At 44.7% G+C, this 23,154-nt stretch overlaps 1 protein-coding gene across 1 annotated transcript in view; it reads right to left on the bottom strand.

Annotated features, from left to right (window-relative positions):
- LOC110503626 (uncharacterized) overlaps window positions 1-22,826 on the bottom strand; it is a 58,754-nt gene extending 35,928 nt beyond the window's left edge. The window contains exons 1-2 of the mRNA XM_090218179.1: window positions 22,111-22,826; window positions 1,779-1,856 (exon numbers count right to left, since the gene is read on the bottom strand). Of these exons, the coding sequence (XP_090074305.1) occupies window positions 1,779-1,827 (49 nt within the window). The 5' untranslated portion in view covers window positions 1,828-1,856; window positions 22,111-22,826. The remainder of the gene's footprint in view (window positions 1-1,778; window positions 1,857-22,110) is intronic.
- Window positions 22,827-23,154: the final 328 nt, after the last annotated feature.

The raw sequence follows: 23,154 nt of genomic DNA on the forward strand, positions 1-23,154 counted from the left end.
CAAAACACACAGTTTTTAGCTGAGAGCACGCTTAACTTCGGTGCAGTTGCTAGGGGCGACAGGGGAAAAGTGCAAATGAGCTCAGTGAGAGACGTGTTAGTTGGAATTTCAAGGGTCATTAGCAGATTCCAACAGCATTGCTCTCTGTTTGGTGTTTTAGGCTGGGTTTCTGTATAGCACTTTGTGACATCTGCTGATGTAAAAATTTATTTGATTGATTGATCAGCAACAACAAACTTGTAGGGAGTCACCCTGGTCCCTGCCTCGCTGACTAACCACAAACTGGCCAAGTCACGCTGACCTAGTGTTCACAGGGCCACACAGTAGTTCTCTTGTCCTCTGGCTCAGTCTCTGTGAGATGTTGTTTGACCAAAAGTGCCGTGGGCTGCCTGGTGGGCCTCCACTGGGCTCTGCGAGTAAGACGAACAAGCACGCTGTGTTTCTTTGTGCTAATCTAGATGAAACTCACTGGGCATTCTGCAAAACAAACATTCTCACTTGAGCTAAATACACCTGAGGGACAGGCAGTCAGTGAAGGATAATGCTTTAGACGGGACAAATTAGTGAGGAGAATGTAACTGTAACCTGAAAGAAAACATCATATAAGGAGACCCCCTGAAGTGAGTGAAACTCTAGTGGACCCCTTAGTGACTAAAAGGCTTTCCTGTTTAAATAAAAAATCAAAACACAATTATTATTATTTTTTTTTATCTATAAAAGCAGTATAATATAATGTTACTGCATTATGTGAAACAGTATTTTCTATGTTGGAATAAATAACCGTGCAATGCAGTAACAATAAATCCCAGAAATGTTATCTTGTGACCCTTCACAATGCCGGGCCAAAGCTAGGCCATTCGAAGGCCTTCCCAACTTCCCTATGTTTACAGAGGACTTTCCAATAAGAAGTGAACACCCTTAAACAATCCAAATTGTCTGTGCAGTTCCACAACATTTTCAGTCATGATTGACTCCGCTAATATAAGCACTCTCTTTGTTGGGAAAAACTGGGGTTGGGAAGGGGGACAAACTAAGGCCTAAATATAGTCGCGCTCAGTGCCCTCCCATGGTCTCTCCACTTCCCTCTCGTCAATTTGACAATTTGGACATTTTGTCATTTGTATGCTAACCGGACACCCTTATCTTGGGCGTGCTCTGTAGCCTATTTGTCGTGTATAATCATACGGAGAGAGAGAGATTTCTTCTCTTTTTACCCCTAAACATTGTTCAACGAAACATACAGCATACAGAACACGCAGTCTAATTCCACACCCTTAACAAGAGCTCCAATGTTACACCAACAATCAGCCTTGGTGGCTCTTCATGGTGCTATCTCATTAATGAGTTCTTTCCATCCCTATCATTAAAGATGCACTCTCAACCGTTTGTGTCATTTTCAGCCAATCGTTTTGAAAGTGGTGCTCACGAGCCAAAGGGGGTCCCCGTTTTTGGTCCACTATGTCATCCAATTCGTGTAATATGCTGCGAATTTCGCAAAATTCGTATGATTTCATACAAATTTTGCAATTGGTGTGATATGTTATGAATCCAATTCGTGACACATGTATTGTGCTTAAGATCCAGAGTGCATCTTTTACCATATTGTAGCTGCAGTGTGAACCTGCTACGGTAACAATAACAAAACAAGGTAAACACATTGACCATGTGATCTTACATTGACATGGAGCATATTAAAACATCTGAGGTTGAATAGAACACTCTGACGTTAAAACTACAATAGCGTCACAGGTGTGAGAGTATCAGTGTTGACCTCTGACCTTGGTTGCTGGGCTTTCTCTGGCTGCCTCGGCCCGCCCCCTCAGGCATGGTGTGATGGTATCGCAGGAAGTGGAAACCTGCAAAGGGCAATCAACCAAAACATGACGAAAGAAATGAGCAAAATACAGTTGTCATTGCGCAACATAGGACATACTGTAGGGTAGACAACACTGCGAAGAAAGCATGGTTTTTCTATCCGTTGCCCACAAGAGAGTGTGTACCTAAGTAAATCTGACCTGGACCCCCATTTACAGTGTACTTTCATTTTGTTGGGACTGTCACGCCCTGGCCATAGAGAGCCTTTTATTCTCTATTTTGGTTCAGGGTGTGACTAGGGTGGGCATTCTATGTTCCTTTTTCTATGTTTTTGTATTTCTTTGTTTTTGGCCGGGTATGGTTCTCAATCAGGGACAGCTGTCTATCGTTGTCTCTGATTGAGAACCATACTTAGGTAGCTCTTGCCCACATGGGTTTTGTGGGTAGTTGCTTAATGTTTTTGTGTCTGCACCAGACAGAACTGTTTCGGTTGTTGTCGTCGTTTTGTTAATCAGTGTTCAGTTCCATTAATAAAAGAATGAACACGCACCGCGCTGCACCTCGGTCCTCACCTTCTTCCTCCAACAGCCGTCACAGGACTACAACAAGGTCTCTGCAATGTGCACTAGCAGAGAATGTGTTCTTTCACCATTCATCGCTTCCAGGTGGCTGTTTTCCACCAGTTGTACAGCACACACAGTGGATGTTCCATGGATACATTCTCTCTACTGGTTGGGTGACACTGCTGAGGCCTCTTAAACAAAGACACGGAACAAATACCTGAGAAAGTACCAGAGTTGCAAGAGTTTCGAATTCAGAAAGGCCTTTTCTCCGGCTACATTTCCAGTCCAGTGAAGCCCACTCTCTTTGGTTTAGACAGAGCGAAGCCAAAAGGGATCTTTATCAGCGCCGAAGTGCCTTCCGCTCCTTTCACTCAAAGAGGAAGGTGTAGAAAGGGAGAGGAGGGGGGAAGACAGCAGAACTTGGAGCTAAAGCAATTAAAAGGCTGAAACGTGAAAGTTGCTGTTTGGGAAATAGGAAGGGAGGAGGAGGGCAGACACTGCCGCGTGGAATAATTATTTTCTCTTTCTCCATACACACACAAACATAATTTATGTCATGTTTGGCTGTGAGACAAGAATGTGCTCTTCTCTGGTTCTATAGCAGTGTGTTGAGTATGTGCTGTGGAGGCAGGGGACCAGGGCTGTGGTGCCGGCGGTCTTTAGGAGCAATGTTCAAGTTCCACGTTTTAATGTCACGGGCAAAAGTACAGTGAAATGCCATTTTTCTTGCAAGCTCTAAACCCAATAATGCAGAAAATCAATATCAATGTTGTACTAAAAATAACACAAGGTAGAACAAAAACACACAACAAATAATAAGAAGAACACGAGAAAGTAAGAAGTTATATAAAGGATCCTTTCCAGTACCATATTTACAATGTGCAGGGATACGGGATCGATATAGGTAGATATGTATAGGGGTAAGGGGACTAGGCATCAGGATATATGATAAACAGAGTAGCAGCAGCGTAAATGAAGATGGTGTGTGTGTGTGTGTGTGTGTGTGTGTGTGTGTGTGTGTGTGTGTGTGTGTGTGTGTGTTGGACTGTCAGTGAGTGTATAGAGTCCTGTGAGTGTGCAAAGAGACAAATACAAGGGTCAACTCAGATAGTCCATGAAGCCATTTTGTTAGCTATTTAGCAGGTTCATGGCTTGGGGATAGAAGCTGATCGGGAACCTGTTGGTGTCAGACTTGCTGTGAAGAAGCATAGAGAACAGTCTATGACTTGGGTGGCTGGAGTCTTTAACGATTTTGCCGGGCCTTTCTTTCACACCGCCTGGTATAGAGGTCCTGGATGGCAGGGAGCTCAGCCCCAGTGATGTACTGGGCTGTCCACATCACCTTCTGTAACGCCATGCATTCGAAGGCAGCGATGCAGCGAATCAAGACACTCTCAATAGTGCAGCTGTACAACCTTTTGAGGATTTTAGAGTCTATGCCAAACCTTTTCAACCTCCTGAGGGTTGTGCATGTGGACCATTTTAAGTCCTTAGAGATTTGGACCCTTAGGAACTTGAAGCTCTCGACCTGCTCCTCTACAGCCCCGTTGATGTGGATGGGGGAGTGCTCGCCTCCCAGTGTCCTGTAGTCCACGATCAGCTCCTTGGTCGTACTGATGTTAAGGGGAAGTTTGTCCCGGAACCACACTGCCAGGTCACTGACCTCCTCCCTGTAGGCTGTCTCATCATTGCCGGTGATCAGGCCTACCACAGTCGTGTTGTCAGCAAACTTGATGATGGTGTTGGAATCGTGAACAGAAAGTAGTGGAGGGGACTAAGCACACACCCCTGTGGGGCTCCTGTGTTGAGGGTCAGCGTGGCGGAGGTGATGTTGCCTACCCTCACCACCTGGGGTCAGCCCGTCAGGAAGACCAGGATCCAGTTGTCGAGGGAGGTGCTCAGTCCCAAGGTCCTAAGCTTGGTGATGAGTGTGGAGGGGACAATGGTGTTGAATGCCGAGCTGTAGTCTATGAACAGCATTCTCACATACTGTAGGTACTCCTCTTACTGTATCTAGGTGGGTGAGGGCAGCGTGGAGTGCAATTGAGATTGCATCATCTATGGATCTGTTGGGGCGGTATGCAAATTGGGTGGGTCTAGAGTGGATGTGTGCCATAGCAAGCCTTTCAAAGCACTTCATGACTGCAGATGTGAGTGCAAGGCATTAGTCATATTGTGGCTAGAAGCCTTTGCGTTCTTGGGAACAGGAATGATGGAAGTCATCCTAAAACATGTGGGGATGACAGACTGAGACAAGGAAAGATTCAGCGCTCCGTGTTAGATGTGAGGCGTTTGTTTATGGCTGGGAGATAGGGCCCTGACTTCCTCGGCACCTGCCCCGGTCGTCAATCTCTCTTGACCCATATCTTTCACTTCTTCGCGAGACAGCTGCAGACAGCAGGGATGTCCTACATTGTAAAGACTCTCCTCAAAAAAAACTCCACAGCCGAAACATCATCGAGGAAGTATGGCGAGTGGCAGCGATTAGGGTACTCCAAGTCGAGTATCGGAGGGAAATGTTCTTGACACCGAAATTGGACATTTCTGTTCGAAAATCTTCTAACTTGCTTGTTTTGCAAAGAATTTCACAGCATGACAGAGCAAGGAAATTGCTTCATCTACTGGGAATGAAGCAATCCCTCTAATCTGTCATTGTCCTGAGCACCATTCTGTGGGTTGTGTAGGAGTTCAAATTGAAATCTTCAATATTGGGAACAAAGAACCATGTCTTTGTGTTTGTGTTGGCATGACGCAGGCCATAGAGGCCTCTCTCCATCTATCATAATGCTTCATGTCTGTGATGGAAGTCAAAAGTTACTTCATTAGCCAAGTTTAATGATCTGCTCTGGACTTTTTGCAGCCATGAGAAATGTAGAAATTGCCCTGGACCTATTCCAAGCCGTGTCCTCAAAAACATATCTCACCACAACTCCCCCATTTCACTTCCAGAGCCTGTTTCCAGTACTGTATTACCTCATTAAAAGCCACGTCTCTTCCTACGATGAAGACATCAGAGCACCGCTCGGCCCTGCCGGTCTACCCCAAACATACTTTCTTGGCTCCACCGCTTGTTTGCTGTGAAATTCCTGAATTCCAGAAACAGGATTGTGGTAAGAATTAACTTTTCTCCCCCCCCCCCCCCCCCCAAAACCTCTTAAGTGCAGTTTCTAATAGTGTTTGTCTGTGGGGTGGGGGGGTACAAGTTGTTGGGTTGTTTGAGAGAGAGGGGTGGAAACGGGCCAACAGCTGGTTAACTCTGAGGTTACAGTCAGGATAAAGAGGCTCTGCTGAAGCGTAGCAGCCACCCCCAAGCCCCCTTGTACAACAGTGTACACTGTACTGTTCTCTGAGCACTCAAACATGTTCCTGGTACATGTCACTTTATCCTCATGAAGGATAGGCTGTGAGAGGCCTCTTCAGGCCCTGTAATTTGGCACATTGTGGTCGGATCGCTCGTGCTGCTGCTCCAGGTGCATCCGAGAGCGCTTTCAGCTCGGCTATGCTATCTGACGCGGCCAACGGATAGAAATCAACCTTTGCGCTGACAGAACCCAAGTACGGGAGAGAACAGCTGGACAGTTGCTTCAGAGTGTGTGTGTGTGTGTGTGTGTGTGTATGTGTGTGTGCATGTATGTGTGCGCGTGTGCATGCATCTGTGTGTGCTCTGTGTGTTTGTTCTGTGTGTCTGTGTGTGATTGTATCGGTGTATGCCTGTTTGCGTGAGTGAAATAAAATTGCACTAGATGTGCATTTTTCACTGACTACAGGCTTGAGTTGTATATTTTTAACTTAGTTCAGGCTCAGCCTGTACTTTTCTATAGTGATGTACAGTTTTAGCAACGGATGTGTTCCATTTTCCATAAAACAGTTATTAAAAAACAAACCATAATGTGGCTCATTAAGGCCATAATAAAATGGATTAAGGGATTATGAAGCTATATTCCTAGTTAAAACAAAAGGTTGTATGGCTGGGAAAAATCCAACAAAAATCACTTTGTGTTCTAATTCCCGACATCTACTCTGAAGTGAATCTTCTGAAGTCAGCTTAACTACTATGCTCTGCACTTCATTATTCTAACGCAAGTGCCTGTTATGCTGTTGAACTCATTGATCAAGTGTCTGTTATGCTGTTGAACTCATTGATCAAGTGTCTGTTATGCTGTTGAACTCATTGATCAAGTGTCTGTTATGCTGTTGAACTCATTGATCAAGTGTCTGTTATGCTGTTGAACTCATTGATCAAGTGTCTGTTATGCTGTTGAACTCATTGATCAAGTGTCTCTTATGCTGTTGAACTCTTTGAACAAGTGTCTGTTATGCTGTTGAACTCTTTGATCAAGTGTCTCTTATGCTGTTGAACTCTTTGAACAAGTGTCTGTTATGCTGTTGAACTCATTGATCAAGTGTCTGTTATGCTGTTGAACTCATTGATCAAGTGTCTGTTATGCTGTTGAACTCATTGATCAAGTGTCTGTTATGCTGTTGAACTCTTTGATCAAGTGTCTGTTATGCTGTTGAACTCTTTGATCAAGTGTTCATCCACAGAACAATGCAGATGTCAGTCGAGCCATTACTTTACTCTGTTGATTCCTATTACCAATTGCATGATATAATAAACAATTGCCTGATTCCTATTAACAATTCCATCCGGTCGGTCCCGTCTGGCCGGCTGACTGGTCCCATCTCAAAATTATAGGCATGACGCAAGATAGGATTCCAAACAGATTTAAATAACAGTAATTGGCTATCCACCAAGCTAGCTAGCTAATTTTCCTAGCTAAGTGAGGAGAAACAACAAAACAAACATTTAACTGTTTTAAATCTCTAAAACTGATCAGCTGCTTTTACTTAAAAAATATTTATATGTTCTGAAGCGTCTGCGGTTCATCCACTGCTATTGGTTCCTCAGCTCTACCATCTGAGCTGACAGCTTATAGCTCTACTAACTTGAGATAATTGATGCCACAATCCCAAACATCTCTCAAAAACATACAGAGTGACCTCATCAAACTTCCCTGCAATCTGTGTCAAGGATATGATGAGAGAGAAGCGGTCAACCTACTGAACAACTGAATGCACACACACAGACACAGAGACACACGCACACACACGCGCGCACACACACACACACACACACACACACACACACACACACACACACACACACACACACACACACACACACACACACACACACACACACACACACACACACACACACACACACACACACACACACACACACACACACACACACACAGTACTCTTGAGCATACAGTATGTGTGTGGGGAGGGGGGGGCAACCTTGGGATGTTCAACAGTTAACACGGTCACAGAGGGGGTCAGGTTTGGAGGATGGGGGGGTGCTACAAAAACATAAATAAATACAGAGAGAGAGGGAGGGACGATGACCGCTGGGGACCACAACAACGGGGGCGTGCGTCAGCGACAGGGAGGCTGCTCCATTGTCCATCCAAAGGCAGGGCGGGCAGTGGCCATTGTCAGAGGACCAGCTGACCTTCATGTTCCCCCTGGGTCAGAGAGGCCCAGCAGCCCATACAGTGGGCCACAGCCCAGACTCTTCTCTCCTGCCACCTCCTTATTCTCTCAGACAACAAAGGGCTTCTTTTGTGTGAGGGAGGGAGTGGGGAGGGAGGCCTGGACAAGCCCCTGATCATAATGAAAAACGCTGGGTAGGGGGGCGGCACGCGGAACACACACTAACACACATACACAGACTCATACATTCGCCCCCAGAAATATACACACAGGCACATACAATAAACTGAAAGTGTTTGGTCAAGAGAGGTAAGGGCAATAGTTTAAAGAGGTCTGGTCCCATGCCGGTGTTTAGGCTACTGAATGTAGGGAACCCGGTATGTGGTCTGCCGTGCAGCAGTTGTTCTTTTGTTATCTCGGGCGCTCAATTAATGAGCTGAACACTCAGTCGTCTCAACCACTAAATCAACATGACCCTCAGAATTCTAGTCAGAGACAATATTCTCTGTCTAGCAGCTGACCAGTAGCGGATAATACATTGAGTTTGGTTGAGTCATGGTGGATTACAGGAGACCCGGTGGCTTTTAGGATTAAGGGTTAAAAGCTCATTGGTTTAAAGTGTATCTAAATATAAAGATGTAATATGTACCGTTTCATAGCAGACAATTTATTTATGATCTGGACTGGTCACCTGAGGTTATTTGAAGCAGATGGACACAGTTGTGCTGCTATGGCCAATGACGAACACTAAATGTGATTTGAGAAGATTTGAAATTGGGTGTGATGGACAGGCTTTCTATTTTGAGCTGGGTTGAATCAACATCTGTTGGCCTATGTAGGCCCGCTTTACAACTCTCAGAGGCTCCTCTGTCCAAAACTGAGAAGTTGCACTTCTGGTTAACTACGTCAAGCAGCCGCTCCAACAAAATAGCAGCTGTGTTCTTCAGTAATATGCTACATGTGAGCAATTACCGAGTAAACAATGTGGCGATGTCACCAGGGAAAAGTAGGTGTAACTGTGACACTACCTGGCATGGGTGGGGCAGTTGACATCGACCTTGTGACGTCAGCAATCAGAGACGAGAGACCAAAATGATCCTGTGTTCTGTTCCTTTCTGGGATGTGTCATGATTGCACACAAAGGCCATCAATCCCCTAAAGAGCTTCCATAAGGGAGGAAGTAAATCCATCAAATTGGCCCGGGAAAGCTGTAACATCCAAAGTTTCTGGACCTCTATAAATGTGTCATCGGCTGGAGTAAAGAATGGGGCCATAAAGAAAGGCAATGGGGAAGGCACTAGGATCCAAGAGGCAGTCAAACAACACGCCAGGAGGGAAATTCCATTTCTCTTTGTGCATGCACGGGACTAATTATAGATGCTGAGATGTATTGTCTCTGTCTGTCTGTCTGTCTGTCTGTCTTGTCTGTCTGTCTTGTCTGTCTTGTCTGTCACTGTATTGTACTGTAGGAGGTGACAACACAGTATTCTGTTTTAGCACTTTACCATAGACAGAAGGGTGGGGGCTTAGTGGGCACAGAGGTGCCAGGAAAGGTGGAGAGGTGTTATACATTGTGCATGGAGTCAGGGAGGGAGATGAAGAGGTATTGGGAGGGAGATGAAGAGGTATTGGGAGGGAGATGAAAAGGTATAGGGAGGGAGATGAAAAGGTATAGGGAGGGAGAGATGGTATTGGGAGGGAGATGAAGAGGTATTGGGAGGGGGAGGAAGAGGTATTGGGTGGGAGATGAAGAGGTATAGGGAGGGAGATGAAGAGGTATTGGGTGGGAGATGAAGAGGTATAGGGAGGGAGAGATGGTATTGGGAGGGAGATGAAGAGGTATTGGGAGGGAGATGAAGAGGTATTGGGTGGGAGATGAAGAGGTATTGGGAGGGAGATGTAGAGGTATTGGGTGGGAAATGAAGAGGTATTGGGTGGGAAATGAAGAGGTATTGGGTGGGAGATGAAGAGGTATTGGGTGGGAGATGAAGAGGTATTGTGGGGGAGATGAAGAGGTATTGTGGGGGAGATGAAGAGGTATTGGGTGGAAGATGAAGAGGTATTGGGTGGAAGATGAAGAGGTATTGGTTGAGAGATGAAGAGCCATTGGGTGGGAGATGAAGAGGTATTGGGTGGGAGATGAAGAGGTATTGTGGGGGAGATGAAGAGGTATTGTGGGGGAGATGAAGAGGTATTGTGGGGGAGATGAAGAGGTATTGTGGGGGAGATGAAGAGGTATTGTGGGGGAGATGAAGAGGTATTGGTTGAGAGATGAAGAGCCATTGGGTGGGAGATGAAGAGCCATTGGGTGCGAGATGAAGAGCCATTGGGTGGGAGATGAAGAGCCATTGGGTGGGAGATGAAGAGGTATTGGGTGGGAGATGAAGAGGTATTGGGTGGGAGATGAAGAGGTATTGGGTGGGAGATGAAGAGGTATTGGGTGGGAGATGAAGAGGTATTGTGGGGGAGATTAAGAGGTATTGTGGGGGAGATTAAGAGGTATTGTGGGGGAGATGAAGAGGTATTGTGGGGGAGATGAAGAGGTATTGGGTGGGAGATGAAGAGCCATTGGGTGGGAGATGAAGAGCCATTGGGAGGGAGATGAAGAGGTATTGGGAGGGAGATGAAGAGGTATTGGTTGAGAGATGAAGAGGTATTGGGAGGGAGAGGAAGAGGTATTTGGAGTGAGATGAAGAGGTATTGGGAGGGAGATGAAGAGGTATTGGGAGGGAGATGAAGAGGTATTGGGAGGGAGATGAATAGGTATTTGGAGTGAGATGAAGAGGTATTGGGAGGGAGATGAAGAGGTATTGGGAGGGAGACGAAGAGGTATTGGGAGGGAGACGAAGAGGTATTTGGAGTGAGATGAAGAGGTATTGGGAGTGACATGAAGAGGTATTGGGAGGGAGATGAAGAGGTATTGGGAGGGAGATGAAGAGGTATTGGGAGGGAGATGAAGAGGCATTGGTTGAGAGATGAAGAGCCATTGGGTGGGAGATGAAGAGGTATTGGGTGGGAGATGAAGAGGTATTTGGAGTGAGATGAAGAGGTATTGGGAGGGAGATGAAGAGGTATTGGGAGGGAGATGAAGAGGTATTCGGATGGAGATGAAGAGGTATTGGGAGGGAGATGAAGAGGTATTGGGAGGGAGATGAAGAGGTATTGGGAGGGAGATGAAGAGGTATTGGGAGGGAGATGAAGAGGTATTGGGAGGGAGATGAAGAGGTATTGGGAGGGAGATGAAGAGGTATTGGGAGGGAGATGAAGAGGTATTGGGAGGGAGATGAAGAGGTATTGGGAGGGAGATGAAGAGGTATTTGGAGGGAGATGAAGAGGTATTGGGAGGGAGATGAAGAGGTATTGGGAGGGAAATGAAGAGGTATTGGGTGGGAGATGAAGAGGTATTGGGTGGGAGATGAAGAGGTATTGGGTGGGAGATGAAGAGGTATTGTGGGGGAGATTAAGAGGTATTGTGGGGGAGATTAAGAGGCATTGTGGGGGAGATTAAGAGGTATTGTGGGGGAGATGAAGAGGTATTGTGGGGGAGATGAAGAGGTATTGGGTGGGAGATGAAGAGGTATTGGGTGGGAAATGAAGAGGTATTGGGTGGGAAATGAAGAGGTATTGGGTGGGAGATGAAGAGGTATTGGGTGGGAGATGAAGAGGTATTGTGGGGGAGATGAAGAGGTATTGTGGGGGAGATGAAGAGGTATTGGGTGGAAGATGAAGAGGTATTGGGTGGAAGATGAAGAGGTATTGGTTGAGAGATGAAGAGCCATTGGGTGGGAGATGAAGAGGTATTGGGTGGGAGATGAAGAGGTATTGTGGGGGAGATGAAGAGGTATTGTGGGGGAGATGAAGAGGTATTGTGGGGGAGATGAAGAGCCATTGGGTGGGAGATGAAGAGCCATTGGGAGGGAGATGAAGAGGTATTGGGAGGGAGATGAAGAGGTATTGGTTGAGAGATGAAGAGGTATTGGGAGGGAGAGGAAGAGGTATTGGGTGGGAGATGAAGAGGTATTGTGGGGGAGATGAAGAGGTATTGGGTGGAAGATGAAGAGGTATTGGGTGGAAGATGAAGAGGTATTGGTTGAGAGATGAAGAGCCATTGGGTGGGAGATGAAGAGGTATTGGGTGGGAGATGAAGAGGTATTGTGGGGGAGATGAAGAGGTATTGTGGGGGAGATGAAGAGGTATTGTGGGGGAGATGAAGAGGTATTGTGGGGGAGATGAAGAGGTATTGTGGGGGAGATGAAGAGGTATTGGTTGAGAGATGAAGAGCCATTGGGTGGGAGATGAAGAGCCATTGGGTGCGAGATGAAGAGCCATTGGGTGGGAGATGAAGAGCCATTGGGTGGGAGATGAAGAGGTATTGGGTGGGAGATGAAGAGGTATTGGGTGGGAGATGAAGAGGTATTGGGTGGGAGATGAAGAGGTATTGGGTGGGAGATGAAGAGGTATTGTGGGGGAGATTAAGAGGTATTGTGGGGGAGATTAAGAGGTATTGTGGGGGAGATGAAGAGGTATTGTGGGGGAGATGAAGAGGTATTGGGTGGGAGATGAAGAGCCATTGGGTGGGAGATGAAGAGCCATTGGGAGGGAGATGAAGAGGTATTGGGAGGGAGATGAAGAGGTATTGGTTGAGAGATGAAGAGGTATTGGGAGGGAGAGGAAGAGGTATTTGGAGTGAGATGAAGAGGTATTGGGAGGGAGATGAAGAGGTATTGGGAGGGAGATGAATAGGTATTTGGAGTGAGATGAAGAGGTATTGGGAGGGAGATGAAGAGGTATTGGGAGGGAGACGAAGAGGTATTGGGAGGGAGACGAAGAGGTATTTGGAGTGAGATGAAGAGGTATTGGGAGTGACATGAAGAGGTATTGGGAGGGAGATGAAGAGGTATTGGGAGGGAGATGAAGAGGTATTGGGAGGGAGATGAAGAGGCATTGGTTGAGAGATGAAGAGCCATTGGGTGGGAGATGAAGAGGTATTGGGTGGGAGATGAAGAGCCATTGGGTGGGAGATGAAGAGCCATTGGGTGGGAGATGAAGAGGTATTGGGTGGGAGATGAAGAGGTATTGGGTGGGAGATGAAGAGGTATTGTGGGGGAGATGAAGAGGTATTGTGGGGGAGATGAAGAGGTATTGGGTGGGAGATGAAGAGCCATTGGGTGGGAGATGAAGAGCCATTGGGAGGGAGATGAAGAGGTATTGGGAGGGAGATGAAGAGGTATTGGTTGAGAGATGAAGAGGTATTGGGAGGGAGAGGAAGAGGTATTTGGAGTGAGATGAAGAGGTATTGGGAGGGAGATGAAGAGGTATTGGGAGGGAGATGAAGAGGTATTGGGAGGGAGATGAATAGGTATTTGGAGTGAGATGAAGAGGTATTGGGAGGGAGATGAAGAGGTATTGGGAGGGAGACGAAGAGGTATTGGGAGGGAGACGAAGAGGTATTTGGAGTGAGATGAAGAGGTATTGGGAGTGACATGAAGAGGTATTGGGAGGGAGATGAAGAGGCATTGGTTGAGAGATGAAGAGCCATTGGGTGGGAGATGAAGAGGTATTGGGTGGGAGATGAAGAGGTATTTGGAGTGAGATGAAGAGGTATTGGGAGGGAGATGAAGAGGTATTGGGAGGGAGATGAAGAGGTATTCGGATGGAGATGAAGAGGTATTGGGAGGGAGATGAAGAGGTATTGGGAGGGAGATGAAGAGGTATTGGGAGGGAGATGAAGAGGTATTGGGAGGGAGATGAAGAGGTATTTGGAGTGAGATGAAGAGGTATTGGGAGGGAGATGAAGAGGTATTGGGAGGGAGATGAAGAGGTATTGGGAGGGAAAAGAAGAGGTATTGGGTGGGAGATGAAGAGGTATTGGGTGGGAGATGAAGAGGTATTGGGTGGGAGATGAAGAGGTATTGTGGGGAGATTAAGAGGTATTGTGGGGGAGATTAAGAGGTATTGTGGGGGAGATGAAGAGGTATTGTGGGGGAGATGAAGAGGTATTGGGTGGGAGATGAAGAGGTATTGGGTGGGAAATGAAGAGGTATTGGGTGGGAAATGAAGAGGTATTGGGTTGGAGATGAAGAGGTATTGGGTGGGAGATGAAGAGGTATTGTGGGGGAGATGAAGAGGTATTGTGGGGGAGATGAAGAGGTATTGGGTGGAAGATGAAGAGGTATTGGGTGGAAGATGAAGAGGTATTGGTTGAGAGATGAAGAGCCATTGGGTGGGAGATGAAGAGGTATTGGGTGGGAGATGAAGAGGTATTGTGGGGGAGATGAAGAGGTATTGTGGGGGAGATGAAGAGGTTTTGTGGGGGAGATGAAGAGGTATTGGTTGAGAGATGAAGAGCCATTGGGTGGGAGATTAAGAGCCATTGGGTGCGAGATGAAGAGCCATTGGGTGGGAGATGAAGAGCCATTGGGTGGGAGATGAAGAGGTATTGGGTGGGAGATGAAGAGGTATTGGGTGGGAGATGAAGAGGTATTGGGTGGGTATGAAGAGGTATTGGGTGGGAGATGAAGAGGTATTGTGGGGGAGATTAAGAGGTATTGTGGGGGAGATTAAGAGGTATTGTGGGGGAGATGAAGAGGTATTGTGGGGGAGATGAAGAGGTATTGGGTGGGAGATGAAGAGCCATTGGGTGGGAGATGAAGAGCCATTGGGAGGGAGATGAAGAGGTATTGGGAGGGAGATGAAGAGGTATTGGTTGAGAGATGAAGAGGTATTGGGAGGGAGAGGAAGAGGTATTTGGAGTGAGATGAAGAGGTATTGGGAGGGAGATGAAGAGGTATTGGGAGGGAGATGAAGAGGTATTGGGAGGGAGATGAATAGGTATTTGGAGTGAGATGAAGAGGTATTGGGAGGGAGATGAAGAGGTATTGGGAGGCAGACGAAGAGGTATTGGGAGGGAGACGAAGAGGTATTTGGAGTGAGATGAAGAGGTATTGGGAGTGACATGAAGAGGTACTGGGAGGGAGATGAAGAGGTATTGGGAGGGAGATGAAGAGGTATTGGGAGGGAGATGAAGAGGCATTGGTTGAGAGATGAAGAGCCATTGGGTGGGAGATGAAGAGGTATTGGGTGGGAGATGAAGAGGTATTTGGAGTGAGATGAAGAGGTATTGGGAGGGAGATGAAGAGGTATTGGGAGGGAGATGAAGAGGTAATCGGATGGAGATGAAGAGGTATTGGGAGGGAGATGAAGAGGTATTGGGAGGGAGATGAAGAGGTATTGGGAGGGAGATGAAGAGGTATTGGGAGGGAGATGAAGAGGTATTGGGAGGGAGATGAAGAGGTATTTGGAGTGAGATGAAGAGGTATTTGGAGTGAGATGAAGAGGTATTGGGAGGGAGATGAAGAGGTATTGGGAGGGAAATGAAGAGGTATTGGGAGGGAGATTAAGGGGTATTGGGAGGGAGATGAAGAGGTTTTGGGAGGGAGATGGAGCTGAAAGTTGGAGTACTGTGGATGGGGAGACGGGGATTTACAATGAAGGCGTTGCAAGGAAATATTGGGGGCCTTGGACCCATGGGAGGAGACACATGTATGTGTGTGCATGAGAGGGAGAGGAGGGATTGATGACTCATGGAAAACACTCCCAAGAGACAGTCTGGTCTTGAGTCACCTGACAGACAGAGGAACACATTCACAGCCACACACACCCACAATATACACACCTGTACATGGGAATAAAATCACATAACCACACACAGCTGCCTCTAAGAAAAAACTAAACGGCTTATCAAATCAGAGTGAACACATCACTCTCTCTCTCCCCCCTCCCCCTCTCTCTCTTTCTCTCTCTGTCTCTTTTTCTTAGCACATCTTCGAACCAGACAGCCCTTTAAAAAGCTTCCTGGCCACTGAGTGAACTGTGAGGTCTGTCATTTTGTGGTGTCCCGTTCTCTCACTGTCGCCGCTAGAGCTCATTCTGAGTATCCCGTTCTCTCACTGTCGCCGCTAGAGCTCATTCTGAACAGCATTGAGGAATATGGTAGTTATTTCTCTGTCCCAAACAAATACTCTACTATTATTCTGCATTTGGATTTAGAGAGTCCTAAAAAGTGACCGACAAATCAGAGCCGAGTGTGTCAGCTCCAATGGACAAAACAAAGGAGTGTCAGACAGTCACAAAATACAGATCACCATATCTTGCAATTCAAAGAACATACTTTCATCATAGGCAGGTAAACCCACATAGACCAATGAGACATACACATACTGTACTTCTGTCTCCATACATCACTGATCTAATAAAAATCTAGAGACCAAAGCCAAGACTGCATTGTTGTGTGCAGGTTTCTGGCTGTGCTGTATATTCAAATGTGCCCTGCTGGTATTGGCTGGCTCTCTCTTTACTTCTGCTGGGGGACCCATTTGCACAGAGCTGGGAAGCTCATCAGTCCAAATTCCTTCAGGAGGAAATGGGGATTAAGCCTATTCCCTCTGAGCATTTGGAGGAAGGGGGTTCACACTCCTGAAGTTAGGGGGTTAGGGGGAACGAAGAGAGGACAAGTTGCTGAAAGAGAGGGGTCTGTTTCTATTACAAAAAGGATGGAACTGGGCTGAGGAAGGAACGGAATGCCAGCTTTCAAAGCAAACAGGACTTATTGGCATTTAAGCTCCAGACTGCAGCGGCCTGAACACTCAGAGAGGGAGAGGGAGGGTTTGGGTCGCATCCTGTTGCTCCGTTCAGATTCCATGGCCAATTCCTATTTCCCATTCTTCCATTTGATATGGTCCAAAAAGGCAAACAATACCCTTTCTCCCCCAAGACTCCAGCTTCAGTCCAGCTCTAAGGTTATGTATAAGGTCACGCTACACGGCCATGTTCAAAATACAGTTCAATAGGAAAGTATTCAGACCCCTTTCCTTTATCCACATCTTGTTACGTTACAGCCTTATTCTAAAATGGTTTAAAAATTTTTTAAATGTCCTCATCAATCTACAAACAATACCCCATAATGACAAAGTGAAAACAGTATTTTTGAAATTTTTGAAAATGTATTAAAAACAGAAAAGAGAAATACCTTTTTACAAACGTATTCAAACCCTTTGCTATTAAATTGAGCTGAGGTGCATCCTGTTTCTATTGATCATCCTAGAGATGTTTCTACAACTTGGAGTCCACCTGTGGTAAATTCAATTGATTGGACATGATTTGGAAAGGCACACACTTGTCTCTATAAGGTCCCACAGTTGACAGTGAATTTGTGCTCCAAGACAGGATTGTGTTGAATCACAGATCTGGGGATGGGTACCAAAAATGTATGCAGCATTGATGGTCCCCAAGGACACAGTGGCCTCCATCATTCTTATTGGACTGAGTTTGGAACCACCAAGGCTCTTCCTTGAGCTGGCAGCCAGGCCAAACTGAGCAATCGGGGGGGATGTGCCTTGGTCAGGGAGTTGACCAAGAACCCGATGGTCACTCTAACAGAACTCCAGAGTTCCTCTGTGGAGATGGGAGAACCTTCCAGAAGGACAACCATCTCTGCAGCACTGCACCAATCAGGCCTTTATGGTAGAGTGGCCAGACAAAAGCCACGCATCAGTAAAAGGCACGACAGCCTGCTTGGAGTTTGCCAAAAAAGGCACCTAAAAGACTCCCAGACCATGAATAACAAGATTCTCTGCTCAGTTAAGTGTCATGTCTGGAGGAAACCTGGCACCATGCCTATGGTGTAGCATGGTGCTGGCAGCATCATGCTGTGGGGATGGCTTTTAACATCAGGAACTGGTAGACTAGTCAGGATTGAGGGAGACACTCCCCAAATACAGGTGTGCCAAGCTTGTAGCGTCATACCTAAGAAAACTTGAGGCTGTAATCGCTGCCAAAGGTGCTTTAACAAAGTACTGGGTAAAGGGTCTGAATATTTATGTTAATGTGATATATTTATATATATATATATTTTTTTTAAAATACATTTTCAAAAACATCTAAAAACATGTTTTTGCTTTTTCATTATGGAGTATTGTGTGTAGATTGATCAGTAAAAAAAAGAACAATTTAATCAATTTTAGAATAAGGCTGTAATGTAACAAAATGTGCAAAAAGTCAAGGGGTCTGAAAACTTTCCGAAAACTTTCCGCATTGTAAGTAAGAGACAGAAAAAACACAGTTGTGAAAAACATTTGTGTTGGAGGGATTTACAAACGATAATTAGGAATTGCACGTTTGGAAATCCTCCAACAAAGATCTTCAGAAGGCTTGTCAAAGAAGACAAGGAATTCTAATTCAGTTCGGTCCAGTGCCAGTGAATAATCTGTGTTTGCTATTGAATAGGTGCATATACACACACAACATGTTGGCAGGGGAAATCTTGCCCGTTTATATTGGCAGTGAGTGACATTGAAGGAGGGATGTTCCCCTGAAAATAGCTCCAACCAGTTGATCCCCCGCTTAAAACCTGGCTGAGATGAATTCATCCTGGTTGACTATAAATATGACTGTGGTCGTTTCAGATTCAAGTATTACTACACTTATTCAGACTTCACTCTCTGCCATGATAGGGATCTCTCCCATGACTAATAAGGGGTGTTCAATCACAGAATTAGGCATTAGAATACTAGAATGGGCATGAACCTTCTTATCATGGTCCAAAGGTCAGCCATCTTGGTCAGGGAGTTGGTTTGCCAGTGCTGTGATAAGATATTGTGTAAAACAATGAAAGGGAAAAAATGTCTGCACTGTGTGTGTGTTATCTAGCTAGCCTGTCAGTTTTAGAGGAATGATTCCATACATTTTTTCAAATGAACTGCCAATACGCCAACACTCTATTCAAACAACCCAGTCAATCTCTACAGCCATACACACTGGTTCGAATTCATTTACGATAGGACTTAGAGAAGTTGTAAATGTAACAAGTAATGATATTGTATCATATAATAGGACTCACAACTTTCTGAGAAAACAAAATATGAGACATTTTATGGTCTGTTTACGTAAGGGATAATCAACTATGCACTCTATGCAAAATAATGAACTACATGGAAGGTGTGTTCAACCACTTGCTAGCGGATTTGGAACTAATCTTCCAAGGAGTTGCATTATTTTCCAGAGAACAGATAGAGCGCCAAGTTGATTATCCCTTTTATACCACTGCCATAATTGAACACATGTCAACGCTAGAAATGTGTTTATTTGCTGGTAGAAATGTGTTCAACATCCACTGAAGGAGATGGCGAGTTTACTAGATAGCTACAGTAGTTGCCTTGGTAACCAAACAAACAGACTTGCTTGTTTAGCTAACCAAACTATCAGTCCTAGCTCACTATTATGAAAATCGAATACAACAATGCCAATAATGTTTTTAAAAGCAGCTGAAACATAGAACATGTACAATAGGAATGAACTATAGCCATTGCATTCAATCAGAAACAAGTACCCACAATGCCATACTATAAATATATTGTAGAGGCTATTTATACTGTAAATGTGTTAAAAAAATAAAATAAAAAACGGTATAAATTGTATTTATAATTACAGTTGAAGTGAGAAGTTTACATACACCTTAGCCAAATACATTTAAACTCAGTTTTTCACTAATTCCTGACGTTTAATCCTAGTAAAAATTCTCTGTCTTAGGCCAGTTAGGATCACCGCTTTATTTAAAAAATGTGAAATGTCAGAATAATAGTAGGGGAAAGGATTTCTTTCAGCTTTTATTTCTTTCATCACATTCCCAGTGGGTCAGAAGTTTACATACACTCAATTAGTATTTGGTAGCATTGCTTTTAAATTGTTTAACTTGGGTCAAACTTTTTGGGTAACCTTCCACAAGCTTCCCACACTAAATTGGGTGAATTTTGTCCCATTCCTCCTGACAGAGCTGGTGTAACTGAGTCAGGTTTGTAGGCCTCCTTGCTCGCACACACTTTTTCAGTTCTGCCCACAAATGTTCTATGGGATTGAGGTCAAGGCTTTATGATGGCCACTCCTATACCTTGACTGTGTGGTCCTTAAGCCATTTTGCCACAACTTTGGAAGTATGCTTCGGGTCATTGTCTATTTCGAAGACCCATTTGCGACCAAGCTTCAACTTCCTGACTGATGTCTTGAGATGTTGCTTCAATATATCCACATCATTTCCTGCCTCATGATGCCATCTACTTTTGTGAAGTGCACCAGTCCCTCCTGCAGCAAAGCACCCCCACAACAGGATGCTGCCACCCCTGTGCTTCATGGTTGGGATGGTGTTTTTCAGCTTGCAAGCATCCCCCTTTTTCCCCCAAACACAACCATGGTCATTATGGCCAAACAGTTCTATTTTTGTTTCATCAGACCAGAGGATATTTCTCCAAAAAGTACAATCTTTGTCCCCATGTGCAGTTGCAAACTGTAGTTTGGCTTTTTTTATGGCAGTTTTTGAGCAGTGTCTTTTTCTTTGCTGAGCGGCCTTTCAGGTTATGTCGATATAGAAAGTGTTTTATTGTGGATATAGATACTTTTGTACCTGTTTCCTACAGCATCTTCACAAGGTCCTTTGCTGTTGTTCTGGGATTGATTTGCACTTTTCGCACCAAAGTACGTTCATCTCTAGGAGACAGAACAGGTCTCCTTCCTGAGCGGTATGACGGCTGCGTGGTCCCATGGTGTTTATACTTGCATGCTATTGTTTGTACAGATGAACGTGGTACCTTCAGGCGTTTGGAAATTGCTCCCAATGATGAACCAGACTTGTGGAGGTCTACCATTTTTTTCTGAGGTCTTGGTTGATTTCTTTTGATTTTCCCATGATGTCAAGCAGTGGCACTGAGTTTGAAGGTAGGCCTTGAAATACATCCACAGGGACACCTCCAATTGACTCAAATTATGTCAATTTGCCTATTAGAAGCTTCTAAAGCCATGACATCATTTTTTTGAGTTTCTCAAGCTGTTTAAAAAGTTTCTGGAGTTTCTCAAGCTGTTTAAAGGCACAGTCAACTTAGTGTATGTAAACTTCTGACCCACTGGAATTGTGATACAGTGAATTATAAGTGAAATAATCTGTCTGTAAACAATAGTTGGAAAAATTACTTGTGTCATGCACAAAGTAGATGTCCTAACCGACTTGCCAAAACTATAGTTTGTTAACAATACATTTGTGGAGTGGTTGAAAAACAAATCTTAATGACTCCAACCTAAGTGTATGTAAACTTCCGACTTCAACTGTATATGACAATATTTTAGATTGACTATAATTCTATTACACCAATTCTGATACATCACATGCCTTACTTTTATTTTTCGGCATAAGTAAAAGCAGGAAATGCATCACCTATGCCTCTACTGCCATTCATTTGCAATTAGATGGCTGCCATGTTTGCCCCATTATGGCATTGTGAGGGATTATGACATAGCCCCTCTAGTCATTTAATAGAGTCTCCATGGCTTTAATTAAAATCGTAAGGGATCATGAGATGTTTTATTTGTCCACTCTGGATATATGACATTCCAGTTGATTTGCTGGAGAACTTCATGTTGGTCGAGCAAGAAGGCACCTCCTGAGCGACTTTAAGGATAATTTCCATTTAAAGTTATTTTTAGTCCAGGACTATAGGCTTAATCTCTGTCCAGGAAACCAGACCCAAAAGTCCGCAATGAGTACATTGTTTCAGCATCTCTGAGTGAGATCTTGGACATTTTCCTGCTTGCAGTACTCTAGGCTAAAGTGCGGTTTTGGCAAAAGGGCGGGGTGCAGGCAATCAAAACCGGCAAAGAAAGACTCATTTAAACACTTGAAATTGTGGTGTAGATTATGGTGAACAGCTACAGAAATGTTACTGTGGCCAAAAAAATATTTTTTATTAAACTGTGTCTCTGCGCACTAATTAGAATATGCTACCAATGACTCAATGAGGCTGCCCGGTATTCAGTCACATGAATTAGTTTTGTTTGACATGCTCAGACAGTTTGTTATTATTACACCAGTAAATCATGTATATGATCAGTAACACCCTATACTGTACTGTCTGTGTCTTATCTGCTATACAAAGGCTATCCTCGTTCACTTTGTGGCAGACAAACACGTGCCATTAATAACATGAAACATTAAGCCTAATGTACGTAGATTGAGGGGATAGCTATTACTAACATGTACATCAAACAGAAAAACTAAAAACATAAACATAATTTTTATCATAGGTTTGTCCACCGGTGTTAAACATGCGATGTTGTCATCCTGTGGTGAAACTAAATAAATCACTTGGCATTATCATCTAATAATGCATTATTATAGAGAGCATAAACTTACCTTTACAGGTGTGTGGAGAGGAGACATGAAAACCTATGCTGCTGTACTGCTGTCTTGATCAGTGTTCCTCTTCCAACCGCAGCCCGATAAACTCCTTTGACTCAACCTGTACTTTGTCACTCTGCTATGTTGTTGATTTATCACACAGTCCGGACGCTTTGGGGTGGATAACGCGTTTCCCTAAAAGGAAAACAGTTTTATTTCGGTGTCTTCCGCACACAAGAGCTCCAAAAAACGAGAAATTAAACTCCGCTTTCAATTCTTGGTCTTCCCCCTTCTTGGCACAAGCCTCGCTTGGTTCTTGATGCCAAGAACCATCCCCTTTGGCTTGAATCACTGCTTCACCTGATGGATCATCCCCATAAAGTAACGGTTTCACATCCGCGTTCGCAATTGTATGACAATCCCGGGAAAATGTGGCACATCAATGTAGCTCAAGGTCTCTTCAACATATATCACCCAGCACTAGTGAAAGTGAAGGGGTATGATCAAAGTACACCGAGCCGAGGAAAAGTCCGATTTCCCACCGCCTCTGAAAACTCAAGCACATATATGGTTTTCCTTTCGTTCCTCCTTGAAAAGGCGTCGCGAACGTCTCTAATTGCCAGTACTACATTACAGATACACTAATAGTATTATAGTACGTGTCGAATCGTAGGCCTGTGTGCATAGCTGCGGGGATTAGGGGTGCTGAGGGTGCTGCAGCACCCCCTGATACATCAGAATACAAAAATAATTTATTTAACAAAAACAAAATCTCCACTAAATTAGAAAAATACTCAGCATCAAAAAAAAAAAATAAGTTAAGAGATATGCAAGACAACATTTTTATATACTAAGTCGAAATTTTGAGATACATAAGTCTAAACGTGTAGGTACTACGTCAGCATTTTGAGATATGTCAAATGTTCGACAGTAGATCACACATGTTTCTTAATTTGTAACATTGTGTGCTGGTTTCAGAGGTGGCATCCCAGAGTGGTGGAGGGGAGTGTTTTTCTGGGGCCAAGAGATTTTCCTGATCTTGTAGGCTAACCGAACCAG

Source organism: Oncorhynchus mykiss, chromosome 24 (genome assembly GCF_057628025.1).
Source record: "Oncorhynchus mykiss isolate SJ-2025 chromosome 24, ASM5762802v1, whole genome shotgun sequence".
Taxonomy (NCBI): domain Eukaryota; kingdom Metazoa; phylum Chordata; class Actinopteri; order Salmoniformes; family Salmonidae; genus Oncorhynchus; species Oncorhynchus mykiss.